The following is a 19,418-nucleotide window of genomic DNA, read 5'->3' as shown; positions in this document are numbered from 1 at the left end:
TGGAACCAGAATTTGGATCCAGTCACTGTGGTCCCAGAAAAGTTGCTCTTAAGTGTTCATCATCTTGTTTGATCCTGCTAATCCTCTTGAAAGTCTTATTCTCGTTCTTCAGAAGCAAGAGAGACTCAGAGATTTTACGTAACTTGTCCAAGATTCCACAGGAATAAGTAGTAGGGCTGGTATTCAAACCCAGGTCTAGCCTGACTCAAAACCCTTTGTTCTTTTCCCCAATCCAGGGCAAACCACAGACTGCAGGCCAAATCCATTCCACCACCTGTCTTGTAAATAAAGCTACTTTCATTCTACAACAGAATGACTACTTGTGACAGAGATCTTTACAGAAAATGTTTGCTGAAAACTACATTAAAAATATGAAATGGATGAAAAGCAGCAACTTCCACTTCTGTCTATTAGGAGCTACCTAGAAAGGTAGTCATTCACATTTTAGTATGAATTTGTCCATCACATCTGTGATCGCTCCCTGAGAGTATATCATAGTCAAAAACAGATGGGCCCTTGAAATTCAGCCCTAGAAATGAAAAAGTGAAACTAGTTAGCTAACTAGATATCCATTTTCTAATTAACTGAAAATATGTGTCAACCATTTACCTCACCTCAAACTTTTGTCCTAGGTTATAAAAAGAGTCATTTGGGTGAAAGGTGGGCCACAATGACCAGCTCTTCATTACTAGCTGGAGACTGATCACAGAAGATCCGTTGGACTTAATTAATTTTGTAGTATTTTACCTTCATGCCAGAAAGAATACCACTACCAGATACATGACACAGGAAATATCCTTTATTATTCTGTACACTGAATTTTCCATGAAGAGGACAGCTTTTAAAATAAACACATACCAGATATGGAAATCTGCATGGCATTGGAACAGTCCGTGACACAGGGCACCATTGAAAGAGTCCTTGTTTACACAGAAGTGGGTAAACAGAAGGATGAGGGCAGGAACCCCCAAAGCAACTTCACATTCACCAGAATTTTGGTGACTTGTACGATTGCAACTATAGCCAAGCTGCACATCCTCAGAGCTGTGGATTTTCGGACTTACGAGGGCAGGACACCTGTTACCCTCAAATTCCTTCAAACAAAAGGGTTGCATTTATATTTTAAAATACCAAGCGTTTCTGTCAACAGCTGAAGAAATATTGGAGAAAGAGGAAGTACTGAATGTCCAAAAAACATGATACTTCCAACATGTCTCTACTTAGTAGACTGTTACTGCTCACTAGATCATTCAGGAAAGCCCCGCAGTAAACTGTGTGCTTCCTTCTTTGTAAATTTAACATAATAACGTTGCTATGGAGACAGGATTTTTTCTTTTTTTTTTTACTGGGTGAGACCTTCAATTCTCTGATTCAACCCTTGCTTTTACAGACAGAGAACTCTGCAGCCCACAGAAATGGAGCCCGTCCCCCAGGTTACCCAGTAAGACAGTCGCAGACGCAGCCTGGCGCAACTCTAAATGCTGTGCTGTTTCCCTCACGCCATACTCCCACTCTGTTCTCCCATCCATGGCTTTCAAAGGATATAAACGAAACGAGCTCAGTGAACTTCTTACTAAGAAATGCCATCTTCGGTAAGAATGTGCAGTCTCACTCACATTACCAGGATCCTTTGGCAAGAGACAGGCTCCCACCTGGGCTGGAACCCCTCTGAGAATTAAGGCAGCTTTGAGGACCTTTATTTAGCAGGATATTTGGCAAGAGTTGGCAGGTCCCCTTCTCCTCTGTCTCATTTGCATCTGGAATGAAGACCAACTCACAGGTCGACACTAAATAATTAGACATTGAAGAGATGTTAACAGGATGGTCTTAAACAGATATTTCAACACTTCGTGGAAAATAAAAATTCTTTAAAAATCTAGTAAAATAGCAAAAGTGCCCTATACAGTACACAAGAGCACCCTTATCCTGGGTAAACTCTACAATAATAATAATAATAATAAAATGTCCTCAAAGAAGCAGTCAAACCTCATTTATGATAAAGCCCATGCTCTCTTTTCGTTAAATGTGGGTGAAAGGTGAACCCAGAAGGACTGCCAACACCTCCATAAGAACGCCCACGGGTGTCCCAGGTTCCCCCACCCCCAGAGCTGCTCCCCAGGCTCGGGAGTCAATTTTCCCCAGAAGGCAGCACTACTGGGTTGTTTGGTGTTGGGTCAGCTAGCACCACATTTCCAAATCGCCCTCAGACATGTGTCTGGAAGCAGAAGGGCCACATACAGACAGCAAAGAGCAAACAACAGGATTTGTCTGAAGGGGGCCCCTGGAACACAGGCTTTTCTGACTCGTATCTGCCCAGCAGACTCAGCTCTTCACATGCCACCGTTCCCTAGAGCAGGGGTCCCCAACCTCCAGGATCTCATGCCTGATGACCTGAGGTGGAGCTGAAGTAATAATATTAGAAATAAAGTGCACAATAAGTGTAATGCGCCTGAATCATCCTGAAACCATCCCCGAAAAACTGTCTTCCATGAAAGCAGTCCCTGCTGCCAAAAAGGTTGGGGACCATGGCCGCAGAGTGGCTCTTTTCATCGAAGGAGAGCAGTGAAATACTTTCTTCCCTGGCAAACAGCTACAGGAGAATAAATGACATCTCCTCCTCCCCTCTTCCCTTCTTCCAACACATTGCTCTTTTGCTAAGAAATAAATACTCCTTGGCCACTTGACTGGATGGATTGTTTACATTTCATGACAGCCCTGGGTATGGTGAACTATATTGTGCTGGGAATTTCAAAGTGCTCTCAGCTGAGAGTCAGAGCTGAGAGCTGAGGGTCCGACTGGATCCCTTAGTAGCTGAGGAACCTTGAGCAAGAATGACAGAAATGTTGGACCTTGGTTTTCTCACCTGGGAAATGGGGACAGAGAAGCCAGCCCTACAGAATCTGCTGGGTGGATGGGAGGCAACGTGAATGAAAGTGCTTTGTAAAAAAAAAAAAAAAAAAAGGTCATACCTGGGAAGGAATTACCCTTCAGGGGTGGCTTCAGAGCCACAGGTGGGACCAGATAACCACCAGGCACCGGTCACCCTGCTCTCGTTCTCACACCTGTTTATTCCACTGTGTTGGGTGCTTCCAGGCTGCACCTTTTTCAGGGTCTAAGACACCTGCTACTTGGGTTGTCTCCGAATTTTAACTGGACTTTTTTATATGAAAAGATCTAAAGTCTCCTGAGTTTCCCACTTTGAAGAATGACATAAGGAGCCCGACTCAACAGAGCTCTGACTCTGAAAGAAAAACCATTCCCCTGCCCCCAGCCAGCCCCCAGGTAACCATCTTCCACTGACTCCGCAATCAGTAGATCAGGCTCAGTGACTGCCTGCCCCCTCCCCCTGCCCCGCCCCACTTTCCCTAAAGCACCTTTGGGGTGTGCGTCACCCTGCACTCCCAGTGAAAATGATGTGGCCTCCTTTTCCCCCCCAAGATTCTGCAACAGGGCCTCTCACAGTCAGAACAAGAACCCACAAATCTAGATTTCTGAGAGTATAAGAAACTGATAACCACAAACAGAAATTCCAAATACATGCCACCGACTAACCAAGCTATGTATCACCTCTCTGAATGAGCCAACACTAACCAGCAAGCACCACCAGAGGGCAGCACTCATGAGTGTGTATCAGAAATCAACCTAGAAATTCTTCGCAACAGCCAATCTGCTCCCTCAGCTCAGAATATGATGAGTGACCTCAACCTGAGTGACCGGGGAGCTGTGTCCTGGGTTCCATACTGCCCTCAAGAAGAGAGACAAAGGGAGTTTTCAGGGCCCACTCCCCCTCACTCAAGAACCCCCGGTCCACACTGGGTGGGATTCCCACAGAACAGCTTTGAAGGTATCTGTGAACACCACAGAGACAGCTGTCTGTCAGATGGCCTTTGGACACTGACCTGGCTCTGTGAGGACAGCAGAGGATCCTGTAGTGGAGACACACAGCTGGCCTTGCTGGCTTCCTATCCCGAGTCCCCGAGGAAGGTCCTGGGAGCCACAGGTAGCTCCTGGGCCTCATGTCCCTAACAGGGCAAGACCCGCATGTGGCCTCTATAGACTCATCTGGTTCCTATGCAGAAGCCACTTACTATGACACCCACAGCTCTGGGCCCTCTGAGTACCAGAAGCCAGAAGAATGTCCCAGAACACACATAAATCAAACCCAGGTCAACTGGAGTGAAAACCATGAAGATTAGTGCTCATGATCCCCCCAGAGCTTCTATCCACGGACTTCATAACAGCGACAAATATCCCCAAAGCTCCCTGATCAAGGTCCAGCACTGACCAGGGCAAAAAAGAGAGGTAAGATCTATGTACCACTCCCTTGCCCCCCACACTCAGCCTGGCTGCTTGTGCGTGTTTTGGTTTTACAGTGTCTGACCCAAAAAGCAACATCCTGTCTGATTTGGTGGACTGAAGATTTCTTCTGTGGCCCAAAGTGCCAGCCAGCACAGTAGGGAGTTCTGCCCAAAACACAGACCTCAGCCCCAGCTGGCTCCCACAACTGGGGGAGACTTCCTCGAAACTAACAGAGGTTCAACAGAAGTCATTTTTTCCTGTTCCCGCCTCTCCTCTTCTCCCACGAGGTTTAGCAATCCAAAAGCCCACAGCCCTCGGGCCAGGTGAACAGAAGGTGAAAGAAAACCAGGTCACTAAATCAGTGGTAACTTGGAAAAGAGGAAGAAGAGGGGTCGGAGAGGAATCCCAAGACAGTGTCCAGGGTGGCCTTTGGCCTGAACGCTGGCGCTGCAGGTTCCTCCTCGGGGCCAGGTTCAGATGGCCAGCCAGTGTTGCAACTGCAGAGAGAGACAGCAAGGCCAGGGTCAGGGTGGGCAGGGACCAAGGGACGAGGGCTGCTGTTCACAGCAGGCCACACAGACGGGGCGGAAAGCACAGCCGCTCCCTTCAAAGACTTGGAGAACACCTGGGAGGGTTCTCTAACTGTCACATGGGGACTGCCCTGGTGGTCTGTCTGCTGGCTAAGAATCCACCAGCCAATGTAGGGGACGTGGGTTCAATCCCTAGTCCGGGAAGATTCCACATGCTGCAGGGCAACTATGCCCGTGCGCCACAGCTACCAAGATCTAGAGCCCGCATGCTGCCACTGAAGCCCGTGCTCTGCAACAAGAAAAGCCGCTGCAGTGAGAAACCCAAGCGCCCCAGCCAGAGAGCAGCCCCCGCCTGCCGCAACGAGAGAAAGCCTGCACAGCAATGAAGACCGAGCACAGCCAAAAATAAATAAAATAAAACAGAGAAAAATCAAATTTTCACTGAGACCCAGAAAGGGCAAAGGACACTTTGCAAAGTCACACAGTCAATCTGAAGCAGGGGAATCACAGGGAAACTCCCCAACCCCCACCCCCACATTTTGAAAGGGAAAAGAGTAGGGCTTAGATCACCAAGTTACTGATGTACTTGCAGAGCTTCCTTCAAGATAAGCAAGCCTCAGCCTAATCTGGGGATACTCCACGGTCACAACTCAAAGAGGGAGAACAGAGTTGAGGAAATTGGGGCATCCGGTACCTCAGGACCAAGGAGCAGAGGGGCAGGCGGAAGCTGGTAGTGGGCAGAAGACAGGCCCCTTTTCCTCCAATCCTAATATCATACCCCTAGGCGCTCTGGGGTTTCCGGTGTGTATGGTGTGTGGTCCTGCCTTAGCACAGCAGGGAGCAGTGGGTCCCCACCCCTCAGCCCCCGCCAGAACGGTCCAAGCTGCACCTACTTGGAACTGCCTGATGTCCCTCTGGGCCACCAGGTGATGCTCGCTCTCTGGAGTTATGCCATAGGCCAGTCTCTGTGAGGATGGAGAAGTGGAGGAGGCCTCAGCTTGGCCCAGGGACACCCTTCCAGCAGCCCAGAGCACACCCCACATCAGGGCCATCTGCTGCTTGTCCCTACAGGCCCACATGGACAGCAGGAGAGGTTTGTACAAGACGCTCTCCACCCTGCTTTACGGAGCTGGTCAGTTCACTCTGAGATATGCATTCGGTGAACGCTTACTGAGCCAGTGACTGCTGTCACACACTGGCCTTGGCCCTGGGGGTCCAGGGCTGAAGGACACCCACACGCTCTGCTTTGGGGGAGCTTACAGCTCACAGAAGGGGCTGACACTGAACAAACACACACACAGGCACTTTTACAACCATGACTGGAGGCAGTACCGCAGACAGGCTCAGAGCACAGAGAGAAAACAGTGACAGAACCTCAGTCCTGCCTGGGGACCCGGGCCACCTTCTTAGGGGGCTAGACACAGGGTGGACTCAGGGAATGTGTCTGGAATCAATATCTGATCACTAGGTGGGGGGACCTCAAAGTGTGAAGAATAAAAATACTCAAAGTAGGTCCTGGTTCCACATCCAGGATGAGCTCACTGAACACGGTCCTCCCAGGGGCCCAGAAGTTCCGGGACCATAGGATTTCATGAACAGGAGACATGTCTCAAGGGGGTGGGGGTAGACACAGCCCTGCCTGGGACCCTCTTCCCGAAGTTCCTGTACGGCTCACTCTTTTAGGTCCTCCTGTGTGTATCTGTCCTTTCATGAGAACGTGAGTCCAGGGGAGTGTGTCTAGTGCCGAGAATACGGTCTGCCCTGTACAGATTCTCAGTAAGTATGAGTAAAGACCGTGGGTAAAGAAGGAATGAAATCAGAAGGACACAAGGAAAAGACTACCACCATTATTTATAAAGAAAGGGCATTTAACCGAAGAATAAGGCAGACGTAATTTCAGTTAAAATTCTTTGGTTCCCAAATACCTGAATATATGTATCTGCAATGCACACAGCTCAAAGAAGAAATGTCCTTTGGAAATCTCTGGTTTAGGCTGGTCAGGTATCAGGTTCAGGAAAAAGGCAGATGAAATCCAAAATACAAGGTCATGGTGGATACAGATAGGGAGAGTGGGAGATATCTAGGGTTGTGACAGACCTTAGGAGATGGGACTCAGGAGTGGGTATAGTTAATGCAGACTAATTCCTCCCTAAGGGACTGGAGGGCTGAGCTCATCACGGTGACAGTGGTGGGAGCAGCGTGGGAGCACACACGTATGACAGATGACATAACAGCAGGCATCACGCGCTGGCAACCTACAGTGTGCCAGGCCCCGAACTAAGCATTCCCTTTCTCCTCTCAAGGCCCACCTGATTATCCCAGGGTACAAAAGTGGATCCTGAGGCTTGGGAGTAAATAACACGGCCAACATGGTGGGTCCGTCTGACTCTAGAGTCTGTGTCCTGTCTGTCTCTCTTTTTTAAAGATTTATTTTATTGAAGTATAGTTGATTTACAATGCTATGCAAGTTTCTGCTATATAGCAAAGTGACTCAGCTATGTGTATTCTTTTTTTCGTGGTGTGTGTTTTTTTTAAATTTTTACAATGTTGTGTTGGGCCATACAACCATGTGAATCAACCACAATCACACATACATCGCCCCCCTTTCCTTCCTGTCTGTCTCTCACCCCAGCAGGAATGAGTTGGGATGCCCCTTCTCCTGCTCTCCCCACCCTCCCGGCTGTCCCCGACCCTGCCCGGCTGTCCCCCACTCTGCCCTGGGCTGGTTCAGAGCTCACCTCTCGAATGGAGCCCCGGGTGCTGAAGAATTTGTAGACGATGTAGGCGGGCACCAGAACCATGGAGGAGCCCGCAATGCCCCATCCGACCCAGTTGGCCCAGAGTGGGAAGATGTAGTCATCGTAAGTGAGTGGCTTGAAATTGATGATACTCACAATCACCACAAACTGGGGGAGGAAAGGATACAAGGATGAAGGAGAAGAGAGACAAGGAGAGAGAGGGGAGGAGGTGGGAGGGAGGGAGAGAGGCAGAGAGGGACCAGAGAGAAGTGAGGACCAATGCATGAGATGGATGCAGAGGATGGAGGGAAAGAGAGAAAGGATTCAAGGAAGGATGGATAATGAAAAGGAGACAAAGAAACAGGAGCAATACAAATGGAAGACTAGAAAGGTGACCCTGGAGCTGGGCTGAGGGGTGGCACACACAGCCCCCACCCCAGACTGGCTCCAGGCTGGACACCCTGCTCACACGGAAGCCTCCTTGGAATCAACAGGGCAGGCAGAGCCTTCTGAGCAGGTCTCTGCATCCCAACCTCCTCCCCTTAGAAGCAAAGATCCCCACCTCCACCCTCACCCCAGGACGCTCCCACCACACACTACGCACCAGGAGGAAGGCAGGGCTGACAAACTTCCAGCAGAGTCTCCAGTACAGGCCGGGCTTGAACCCCATCATCTGCTGGATGTCGTTGCTGAACCTGTCCACACCTGCGTACACACAGGCAGGCCTGTCACTGCGGCCCCTACAGAGCCCGGGGCCACCCACTCCCCTCTGCTGCCTCCCTGGAGGGTCTGCCCCCAGGTAGAGAGCAGAAAGCTGGGGCAAGCAGGGGCACCCTGGCTTATAGCAGACCTGGGGATGGGCACTTGGTTGATTCAGAACAGGTGAGAACACACTTAAGGGTAGCGTCCCCTTGTGTGAGTAACCCCAATTCACTTTTTAGAAGGAAAACCAGGGCCTGGGGAAGGGACACTTGTCCCTGTTACACAGCCAGGGTGGCCTGACCCCAAAGCCCAGCTCTTTCCTCTTGCTTCCTGAATCTTAAAACAGTGATTACTGTGGGTACAGAGGCTTCCCCGACTTTAATCTGGTAGAAGGGACCAGACTCTTTCTGGAGAGCAGAAAAGAGTGAGAACAGGATAAATACGTTAATTGTGACACACTGGGGACTTGCCCTGTGGCACTAGAGGAAAAGAACCCGCCTGCCGCTGCAGGAGACATAAGAGACGCAGGTTCAATCCTTCGTTCAGAAAGATCCCCTGAAGGAGGGCATGACAACCCACTCCAGTATTCTTGCCTGGAGAATCCCACAGGCAGCGGAGCCTGGTGGGCTAAAGTCTGCTGCTGCTACTGCTAAGTCACTTCAGTCGTGTCCGACTCTGTGCGACCCCATAGACGGCAGCCCACCAGGCTCCCATCTCTGGGGTTCTCCAGGCAAGAACACTGGAGTGGGTTGCCATTTCCTTCTCCAATGCACGAAAGTGAAAAGTGAAAGTGAAGTCGCTCAGTCATGTCCGACCCTCAGCGACCCCATGGACTGCAGCCTACCAGGCTCCTCCGTCCATGGGATTTTCCAGGCAGGAGTACTGGAGTGGGGTGCCATTGCCTTCTCCAGGGCTAAAGTCTACAGGGTTGCAAAGAGTCGGACACAACTGAAGCGACTTAGCACACATGCGCGGGGGGAAAAAGCAAATGACAGCACATTTCACTTTCTACCAAGTTCTCCCCGTCCAGCTCCAGAATAAGGTTGCCAGAGAAAATACAGGACACTCAGTTGCATTTGATTTTCAGAGACAACAATATTAAATTTTAGTTTAAGAAATTTCATGCAGTATTTGGGACATATGATAAAAAAAAATTACCCATTATCTGAAATTCAAGTTTAACAAGGCATCGTATACCCTGGATTGACTAAATCTGGCAGCCCTACTCTAGAATGAATGGCATGGCTCAGGGAGCAGCAGTTTCCTCCGAATTTCTCTCTTAACAGCTGACACTGATGCCTCTGGGGCCTTTGCCACCTCTTGTTAAAGGGAGTTCATGCAAAGATGAGTTGAGAGCTACGACCAATATAAGCCACTTATACAACTCTGGGATCAGCCAGTGACAGCCCTGGAGATGAAAATCCCCTTTTCCTGACCCCGTGAGAAAGGTCTCCAGAAGCCCAGGGGGCCGAGGCTTTTCCACACACACTCAGGGCCCAGCACCTACCATAAAACCAGGAGACGCCGATGGCTTCCATGAGCACAGCAAAAAGAATGGAGGTCCCCGCCGCAAACGTGTCCAGCAGGGTCAGCACATATATTCCACCCTGGGGCGTGGACAGAGAGAGCCTGAGGCCTTCATGGCTAGAAATAGCGATCAACTGTTACATCCATCAAATTGAGCTCTCCCCTGTCCAGCTCACTCGGAACTCACCCCTACCCCATACTCAAGTAATGAGGTTTAGGGTGCTACTGTGTTGCTGCTACATATTCTAACGAAGACCTTCTGGGGTCACTGAGTCTGGGGGTGGGGACTTCAGCCAGTAAATAGCAAGCTGGGAGACTTCCAGGATTCAATCCCTGGTCAGGGAACTAAATCCTGCATGACACAACAGAAAGATCTCACATGCCTCAGAAGATCGAAGATCCTACGTGCCACAGCGAAGACACAGTACAGCCAAATAAATAAATAAATCAGTATTAAGGAAAAAAAGCAAGATGGATTTTATCAATGAAAAAAATGTTGCCTCCCATGCAAGTAAAAAAGGATGCTGCAGCCATCAAGCCATCACATTACAGCTGCCCTGAAGGTGAGCCCTGAGGGAATTCAGGGTAGAAACAGGATGCCTGCCATATGGCAACCAACTGCCGCAGTCACCCGCTGCGGGGGCACTCCGCTTGAGGAAGTGTGGATACTGACCCCCAGATAGCAGAGGTGTATATCAAAGGAATGATTTCAATGAGCCCAGACTCTTGTATCTTCCTATAGACAGAAAAGCCCTAAACTCCTTAACTTGAGATGTTTGGTTTTCTTTAATTAACGGTAATCTTTTGATGTTCCAACTTCCTCGTTCTTTGTTGCAAAAACTCATATATTCTTGAGGCAGGAGATAGATGGGCTCCAGGTTTGACATTTACAACTGGCCCCCTGTTCACACTTACTGGAGTGATAAAAAGACAGGCTCCAGGCCAGACACTCACTACCAGCCCTGTGTTTACATTTCCTGAAGCAAGAGACTAATGGGCTCTGGGCTACATGTTTAGGACCAAAGGCCTGCCTACATTTTGAGATCCGCATTTCGATATGACTATAGGCATACGGTGGTTAACCGGGCATTGGGTACTTCATTGGCATGAACAGCGAGGAGCTGCTGCTGCTAAGTCGCTTCAGTCGTGTCCGACTATGCGACCCCATAGACGGCAGCCCACCAGGCTCCCCCGCTCCTGGGATTCTCCAGGCAAGAACACCGGAGTGGGTTGCCATTTCCTTCTCCAATGCATGAAAGTGAAGTCGCTCGGTCATGTCCCACTCTACGCGACCCCATGGACTGCAGCCTACCAGGCTCCTCCGTCCATGGGATTTTCCAGGCAAGAGTACTGGAGTGGGGTGCCATTGCCTTCTCCGAGAGAGGGGCTAAACTCTGTTAAGAGAGCAAGAGGTCATACGTTTTCCATCCTTGGGCCAGGGAGACACTGCTACTGCTGCTGCTAAGTCACTTCAGTCGTGTCTGACTCTGTGTGACCCCATAGACGGCAGCCCACCAGGCTCCCCCGTCCCTGGGATTCTCCAGGTAACAACACGGAGTGGGTTGTCATTTCCTTCTCCAATGCATGAAAGTGAAACGTGAAAGTGAAGTCGCTCAGTCGTGTCTGACTCTTAGCGACCCCATGGACTGCAGCCTTCCAGGCTCCTCCATCCATGGGATTTTCCAGGAAGGAGTACTGGAGTGGGGTGCCATTGCCTTCTCTGAGGGACACTACACATGTGCAAAAGGCTTCTTGGCGTCAAAAATGCAGGGAATGCCAGGCCATAATAATGCCAGACCCTCTCTATATGCCTCTGTGATGAAATCCATCTTGACTGAGAAATGTGTGCACACCCAGGAAAGGGTCCTGAGGTAAATTAGCCATGGCGGGGGTGCGGGGTGGGGGTGGTGGGTGGGTGGTCAAAGCAAGACTACTGGCCAAGAAGATAAAGACCCGGAAGAGTTCCCCTTTAACAAGGATTTAAACTTTCCAAAGGTGCGACTCTAGCAACTCTGAGTTCACCCATGCATCTTTCCACATGCACTCTGCTTTCCTAATATATACTTTACTTGCCTCTATACATTCCGTCTCCTTGTCTGATTTTTCCTTACAAGGCAGACAAGGACTAGGGATGGAGATTCTAGGCACCGGCCCCTATGGTCTAATGGTTAGGATTCCTTGTTTCCACCCAGGCAACCAGGGTTTGTTTCTAGTCAGGGAACTAAGGTCTTGTTTCCAGCCACTGCTTATTGCAAGCTACTGCTTACTGATGCATGCATCCGAAATCATCCTGGCTCCTCCCTGACCTCATGGGAACAGCCCCTCAGAGCTATCTGAGATGCTGTGCCAAGCTTAGGGCTTCCTTGGTGTTCAGATGGTAAAGAATCTGCCTGCAGTGCAGGAGACCCTGGTTCAATCACTGGGTCGTGAAGATCCCCTGGAGAAAGGAATGGCTACCTGCTCCATTATTTATGCCTGGAGAATTCCAAGGAAAGAGGAGCCTGGCGGGCAACAGTCCATGGAGTCGCAAAGAGTCAGACACAACTGAGCAACTGACACTTTCAGGCTAAGTCCTCAGCTTGGTTCACCAAATAAAACCGATTTCTCAACTTTCAGGTTGTGTACTTTTTTTCAGCTGACAGTTTAAAATGGCCCTTTGCTGCTCCCCACCCCTAAACCAATAAGCAGGTTTGCCTGGATGTCCTCAGGCTTAGAGGGGATAGATGACAATGGGATATAATCCTAGAGGACTGGACCACAGAGTTCAGGATACCAGGTACTGCCATGGTCCCCCTAGTCCTACCTTCTGCTTCAAGTCTGGGAATATCTGGCTGGATTGAAATGCGGCCTCACAAGCCCCAGGTGACCCAGAGCCAAGCCCCCCTCACCTTGGTTATACAAAACAGAGCCAGAAGGAAGGTTCCAAAGGAGACAGCAAACGTGAAGAGTTTCCGGTGTCGCTTCAGAACCTGGAAGTCATCAGCCAGGCCGGTGATGACCGCCTCCATGCCTCCCATCTGGAGGGGACCGGGCAGGGTGGGATGCAGAGGTGAATGAAAATTGTGGCCCGCCATATCAGCAAACAAAGGATGCTCCAGCCATCAGCTCCCAACCAAAGGTACACCCTGAGGGGACTCAGGATGGGAAAAAAACAGGATACTGGCCCTAGATGGCTAAGATACATATTAAATGATTTCAGTGAGCCCAGACTCTTGCATCTTTCCCTTAAAGAAAAGCATTAAATTTGTTAACTTGAGATGTTTGGTTTTCTTCAGTTAACACTGACCACCTGGTTTTTGTTGCAAAACTCCCATACATGCTAGCTCCTCTTTTACCTCTTCAGAGCAGCCTCAGAGCAATCTGATAGGCTGCTGCCCAGGCTTGAAAATTTGCCAAATAGACCATAGGAAATTTGCCAAATAAACCATAATTATCCACTTTAAGGCTGTGTAAATTTTTTCAGTCCCTGGGGTCCAGGGAGTCCAGTCTCAGGTACCCAGCTCCCTCGGACCTCCTAGCAGCCCTGGACTCACGCACCCCAAGAGATTTCTAGAGAAACTGGCAGGTTCAGCTTTCTCCCTATCCTCTCACCCTACTTCTGCCCTGTTGTCAACCAAGCTCAGAACTCAGAAACTATGTGAGAGGGGGCCAAGAGTTAACTCCTATCTCTCCCTTATCAACAGGGTCTTGACTCCTGTCCACTCACTCAGCCTGAGTGGATGCTGATGAAATACCATGGGAAGAATGGTTGGTGAGAGAACAGGAGTTATGAAACTCTGAATTCAGTTTCCCCATCTGTAAAAGGAGAGTACTGGGCTGGCTTATCCCAGGTCCCTTCTAATATAAATTTCCACAGTGCCAAGGGGTTTCTCCTAGTTCCTAGCAGGTGGCTCAGTGATAAAAAGAAAACCCGCCTGCAAAGGCTGGAGATGCAAGAGATGCCAGTTCGATCCCTGGGTGGGGAAGATCCCCACCCAGGAGGGCACAGCAACCCACTCCAGTATTCTTGCCTGGAGAATTCCGTGGATGGAGGAGCCTGGTGGGCTACAGTCCATGGAGTCGCAGAGAGTTCGACACAAGTGAGCACATACACCGTCAGTGTTGACTTTCTGAGTATTGATTTCTTTGTTTGCATTTAAATAGGGCCTTCTGGAAACAACTACTGATCAGGGATTTGAATGGGGGAAAACTTGAGACTTAGTAGTGTGTGTGTATTTGGGGAGGGAGGGTCAGAGTCTAGTGGTGTCTGTGGGCAGAGGTAATCTGAACAAGGTCACTCACCGAGCTGTCAATTCCCAGAGCCAGGAGCATGATGAAGAACACAATGGCCCAGAATGTGGATCCCGAGAGGGTAGAAATGGCTTCTGGGTACAGGATGAAGACTAGGCCAGCTCCTGGAAGAAACATCAAGGACCTCATCAATGGCTGGGGCTGTGGGTCTGAGCTGCAGATGACAGGGGAGCATTTTGAGTCCCAATAAGCCCTAGTCCAGCCCCATCATATTTGGTCAGTCATGTGTGGATAGAGCAAACCAAGGTTCTAAAGATGATGGACAGGGACTTCTCTGATGGTCCAGTGGTTAAGATGCTACACTTCCAACAAAAGGGCTGTGGGTTCAATACCTGGTCGGGGACCTAAGAACCTATATGCCATGTGGTGAGGCCAAGAAAGTAAATAAATAAATATGACTGATGAATCCAGATCCAAAATAAGGCTGGAAAGAAGGTGGGGTCATCTTAACAAAGCTCTTGAATGCATAGGTGAGAAGCTGAGAGGCACTTGGGAGCCATGGAAAATTTGTTGAAGAAGGAGGCTGGTGACTTGATTTCCCAAGAGTTTGATATCAGTTTCATATCACCAGAATGCCAAGGGTTTGATCCCTGGGTTAGAAAGATCCTCTGGAGAAGGAAATGGCAATCCACTCCAGTATTCTTGCCTGGAGAATTCCATGGACAATGGAGCCTGGTGGGCTACAGTCCATGAAGTCCCAAAGAGCCAGACATGATTGAATGACTAAGCAGGTACACATGTGCCAAGGAGGCTGACCTTAAACAGCCAAGCCCGAGAGCTGTACCTCTCCTGGACAGCTACGGGCCTCAAACCCCACCTCCTACACCTCGTGAGGGATCCTCTCACTCTCAAAACTTTGTGAGTTTTCAGAGTTCATCAGAGGCAGCCCCTGCCCAGGTCTCAGCCTATCTGTGGCCATAAAAATAGGAGAAGGAATAAAGAAAGAATATGAGAAGCCATGGGGAAGCATAGGCTCTACTGTAGGACTGGTCAGGGTTCAACTGCTGGCACCATGACTCACTAGCTGGGTGACCTGGAACAACTTTAATAGACTGAATTTCAGCTTTCTAATCTTTAAAATGGGTCTATTAAGACTTGCCTGGCAGCACTGCCAGAACTAAACCAAGATATATCAAGTGCTTAGCCCAGGGGCTGGTACAGAGTGGGTGCTCCAAAAACCTATCTGGCCTGGTCTGATTCAGAAGATTCTGCCTGGAATTTCTTCTGACAGCCTCAAAGAAAGTCCACCCAGCAGCAGCAGGGAAAGCCCCATGTCCAGCTCCCCTTGGTCCACAGGAGAACTGCACAGCTGAGAAGAAGGTGAGTTTCTCAGCCCCTTCCTTCTCAGTGGGCAGGACTACCAACCCACCTTCAGTGGCAACATCCTCAATGTTGACCTTGTGTTCATGGGCCATGTAACCAAGGATGGAGAAGATGGCGAACCCAGAGATGAAGCTGGTGACACAGTTGATGGTGCTGGTCAGCAGGGCATCCCTGGGGAAAAGCAGCACTGTTAATTCAAGTTGTCTGACTCTCCACAACCCTCTCATAGGCCATCTATGGAATCCACGGCTTCGAATGCCATCCCCCTCTTCAGTTTGCTGATGCCATCCAGACCCCAGTGCCCCACCATCCCTGGGTCAGAGCCTGTGGATGTAGGAAACAGGTCAACAACTGCTGGATAAAACACTCTGATACCAGAAACTGCTATCAAACTCTTGTTGGGAGACTGAATCACCAGTCTCCTTCTTCAACAAACTTTTCGTGGCTCCCCAGTGCGTCTCAACTTCTCACCCAGGCATTCAAGAGCTTTGCTAAGATGACCTCACCTTCTTCCCAGCCTTCTTTCATGAGACTCTCTAACACGCACTCTCTGAGCAAGCCAGTGAATTTGCTGGTTCACAAACATACCACCTCTCCTGGCTCCGCTCATGCTGTTTGTGATCCACCCACTCCATGTCTGCCTATCCCAACCCTAACTCTCTACCAAGGCTCACCTCAAGTGCACCCTCTATGCTCTCATTGATCCTCTATCAGAGGGCTGATTGCCCCATTTCCTTAGCCTCCCCACAGCCTGTCCCACTGGCATGCATTCATCCTACTCTGCCTTGTACCAGGGATTCTGTCTTAAGCCTTTGACAGAGAGTGATGAAGCAGCCCCATCTGTGCCCCTGTCTGAAGCCTTCACAGCACTGGGCCAGCAGGAGGAAGCATTAAATGCTTACAGAGCCAGCTGATCTAGAGCACCGTCTTCTGACTCTCCTACCCTGAGCAGGCTTCTTATTCTTCCCTGTGGTCTTAAGTTCTGACCCTGCCAGGGCCCTCACCCCTCAAGCAACCAGCCTGGATACTCCGCTCTTGTCTGCCCCCCAGGCGTCAGATGGACAGGGGGCAGTGCTGGCTGCTCTGAAAGCCACAGTGTCCCTCTGTCACAGCTCTGCACTCCCATGATTTCCCAGGGTTAGTGGCCTCAACTATCCCAGTTCCTCAGCTTGCACTGCTTAAGTGTCCTGAAGTGACATATATTTACCAGGACCCCCATAGGCCATGTCAGAGTTCATAGAACATCCAGGATGGTCTTTACTCTGCCTCATCTCACAGGGAACTAAACCCAAGAAGAAAATCTGACTTGTTTCAGACCAGAACCCTCTTTTCTACCCCTGTGAGGGTCCCTAGGATTTAGAGCTTTCTGGAATCCCAGGAAGGATCTTACCTGTAGCAGTTATTGTCAAATTTGTTGTAACTAGCAAATGCAATCAAGACTCCAAATCCAGCCCCCAAGGAAAAGAATATCTGAGTTGCAGCATCAATCCACACCTGAAATGGGCAGATAAAGACCATCACCCTCTGCTCCCAGAGAACTGGACTACCTCACTGCTCCAGACGGGCTGAGAAGCCCCAGGGATGCTCTTAGACTCAGGAAATGAGATCTAGCCAGAGATGGGCAGTCACACAGCTCCTGCTCCCCAGCAGCCTGTACAAAATCACTGTGGAGAGGCTGGGGTCTCTCTGGCATCATCCAGCCTTGGGTGGTCATGAGTAAGCTCACCCTGGAGGAACTCACTGGCTCAATTTGATATTTTGATTTTCAAAGAAAGTTAAAAACGGGAAGTTAATAAACTAAATGTGGCTTTAAAGTGGATGTGGCAAGGGCAAAGGGTTAAGACTATCTCAGGTGTTATGGAGACAACAGCTTCAGGAAGGAGTTATGATTCCTAGTAGCTTCTACCAACCCACAGAGAGTGGGGACTCCTTGGTGGCCAATGGGGCTTACTTCCCTCATCTGATGGATGATGAAATTACATGGCTAGAAGCCTGGAGATCTGAGCTCCTCCAATTGCTCAGCCTCATCGTCTAGCCCTGGTCAATTTCACTATCTATATCTCAGTTTCCTCATCTGTACAATGGGTATAATTTTACCTAGCTCGCCAGGACTAAGCCACAATCAGAGCTATGAGACTTCGGTCATCTACCCACTTTGTAAGCAGAGGGTGTAACAAGAGAAGCCATCTGATGAAGGAAGACAGAGCTGCTCCTTCAGATGTCAGGCTATTTCTACTGTTGGAAAGATTTAAGATATATAAACAGTGCAGAACAGATAGAACTCTGACTTGCTTCACAATTTACAAGGCTGATTTGTTTCCTATGCTGTTATTTTTCTGGCAGTTACTAAGGAAGCAGGTTTTTCTCTTGGTTATTGGGCTATAACACTGAGGTATGCCTGGAGAGTAGAAGCTGTGTCCCTCCTAAACCTCATTGGTCCTCCCTGCCAGGATATCGTGGGTTCAAAAAGAGTATGGGGATGTCTTTGGGGATTCTGAGGGGAATATGTTGAGGTGTTGTCACTGAGGAGCACATGAGTGAAGAGGTTGCAAATCATCTCAGCTGTGATCTGAAGATGCTCAAGGCCCTAGGAACCTCCAAGGTGTCTCTGCTCCTGGCCTCACCCCGCTGTTTTGGACTCCACTCCAAATTCACCCTACCTGCATGGTAGTCTCTGGGCAGGACAGTGAGCTAAAGTAGATGTGAGGAGAGACAGTCAGTAGAGTTTGGGTCCCCCCATGGCTGATGCTACTCCTTATGCTGACATCACAGACGGTACCAGAGGCCAGGGTTTGGACACCAGAGTAGAAATAGGTCTGGGGTGTTGGAGTGGGTTAGGGAGCCATGACACTGGGCAGGGGTAAGAACCCAGGACAGCATAGTGCTGTCTTTGAAAAGAGGGGGTCTGCAAAGGCCACTTAGTAGAACCACAGATTCCAGACCATCAGAGCTGGACAGGCTCACGGATACTGTTTGGGTGCAGATGAAACCGGTCTTTGGTCAGACGGAGATGCTGCCGCTCAGAGTGGGGAGGATCCATCCCAGGCCACACAGAGCACTGAGAACTCTCCTCACCCTGGCCCAAGGGTGGGTGGTCGCTGGGCACTGACCGTGGCCTCTTTTAGGCGGTAGAAGTCGATGTGCAGATAGGCGTTGATGCCATTGGAGGCGCCGGGCAGCGTGATGCCATGGACCAGGAGCACGAACAGCACGAGGTAAGGCAGCGTGGCTGTGATCCACACGACCTGGCAGTGGACAAGCTGGCCGTGAGAGCCTGGCTCTGATGCCCGCGTGGTGCAGGGCTGGGGTGAGGGAGCCAGTCACACCCTCCCACCACCTCCTTCCCATAGCGCACGTGCTAAAGGCTCCATCGCTAGGTCAGACCTGGGTCTCTCCAGGACAGAGTGGACAGACCAAGGCTGCACCTAGTGAGAAAGCCAGCCTGGAGGTGCTGCCACCAGGAAGCTAAGGGCAGCGAGAATGAAGACCAGGTTCTCGCGGTGCCCAAGGCCTCCTCTTCTACAAGCTGCCTGTACTGATGCCCAGGAAGAACTAGGCACCCCCACCTTTATGCCCTCCATTGTCCCTCTTCTCTCTCTGTCTTGTTTACCTTCATTCAAGCATATCCTCCTAAGCTCACTGCCCAAGGAGGGATGTGGTTGGGCAGAAAGTCCCATCCATAGCAGTTCCTTCTTTTGGGCACATACAATTTAGGGCAAATACAAACTGCCCTGTCCAGAAACCTGTAAGGGAAGAGGCTGACCCCAGACTAAGAGACACTTGCCCGTCTTGCCCAAGCTGAAGAAACAGAGAAGTGGGGAGAGGAGAAGGTTGTGTGGCTTCCTCTTTGTTCCTTCTCACCCCTGACTATACATGAGAATACTCTGGGGGAAAGTATAGACTGAAAATGTCAAAGTTCAGATTCCATTTTTGGAGTTTCTGATTGGATTGGTCTGGGGTGGGTGCTGCACTTCAGGCTTTAAAAGCTCCCCTTGGCACTTTCCTGGTG

The 19,418-nt window shown here is 49.9% G+C and overlaps 1 protein-coding gene across 2 annotated transcripts in view; it reads right to left on the bottom strand.

Annotated features, from left to right (window-relative positions):
* Window positions 1-789: 789 nt before the first annotated feature.
* The window catches only part of SLC6A2 (solute carrier family 6 member 2), a 42,406-nt gene continuing 23,777 nt past the window's right edge, over window positions 790-19,418 (bottom strand). Inside the window, exons 5-14 of one of the 2 annotated variants that reach the window (XM_055552076.1) lie at window positions 18,520-18,654; window positions 16,800-16,903; window positions 15,456-15,580; window positions 14,078-14,190; window positions 12,685-12,813; window positions 9,777-9,876; window positions 8,172-8,272; window positions 7,568-7,735; window positions 5,723-5,794; window positions 790-1,757 (exon numbers count right to left, since the gene is read on the bottom strand). In XM_055552076.1, coding sequence (XP_055408051.1) covers window positions 1,701-1,757; window positions 5,723-5,794; window positions 7,568-7,735; window positions 8,172-8,272; window positions 9,777-9,876; window positions 12,685-12,813; window positions 14,078-14,190; window positions 15,456-15,580; window positions 16,800-16,903; window positions 18,520-18,654 — 1,104 coding nt within the window. In that variant the 3' untranslated portion in view covers window positions 790-1,700. Of the gene's footprint in view, window positions 1,758-4,772; window positions 4,797-5,722; window positions 5,795-7,567; window positions 7,736-8,171; window positions 8,273-9,776; window positions 9,877-12,684; window positions 12,814-14,077; window positions 14,191-15,455; window positions 15,581-16,799; window positions 16,904-18,519; window positions 18,655-19,418 lie in introns of those variants that run through there. The other variant, XM_055552077.1, reaches the window with a different exon arrangement.

Source organism: Bubalus kerabau, chromosome 17 (assembly GCF_029407905.1).
Source record: "Bubalus kerabau isolate K-KA32 ecotype Philippines breed swamp buffalo chromosome 17, PCC_UOA_SB_1v2, whole genome shotgun sequence".
Taxonomy (NCBI): domain Eukaryota; kingdom Metazoa; phylum Chordata; class Mammalia; order Artiodactyla; family Bovidae; genus Bubalus; species Bubalus kerabau.
The sequence above is the reverse complement of the archived record's forward strand: the minus strand, read 5'-3'. Positions and strand labels throughout refer to the sequence as shown.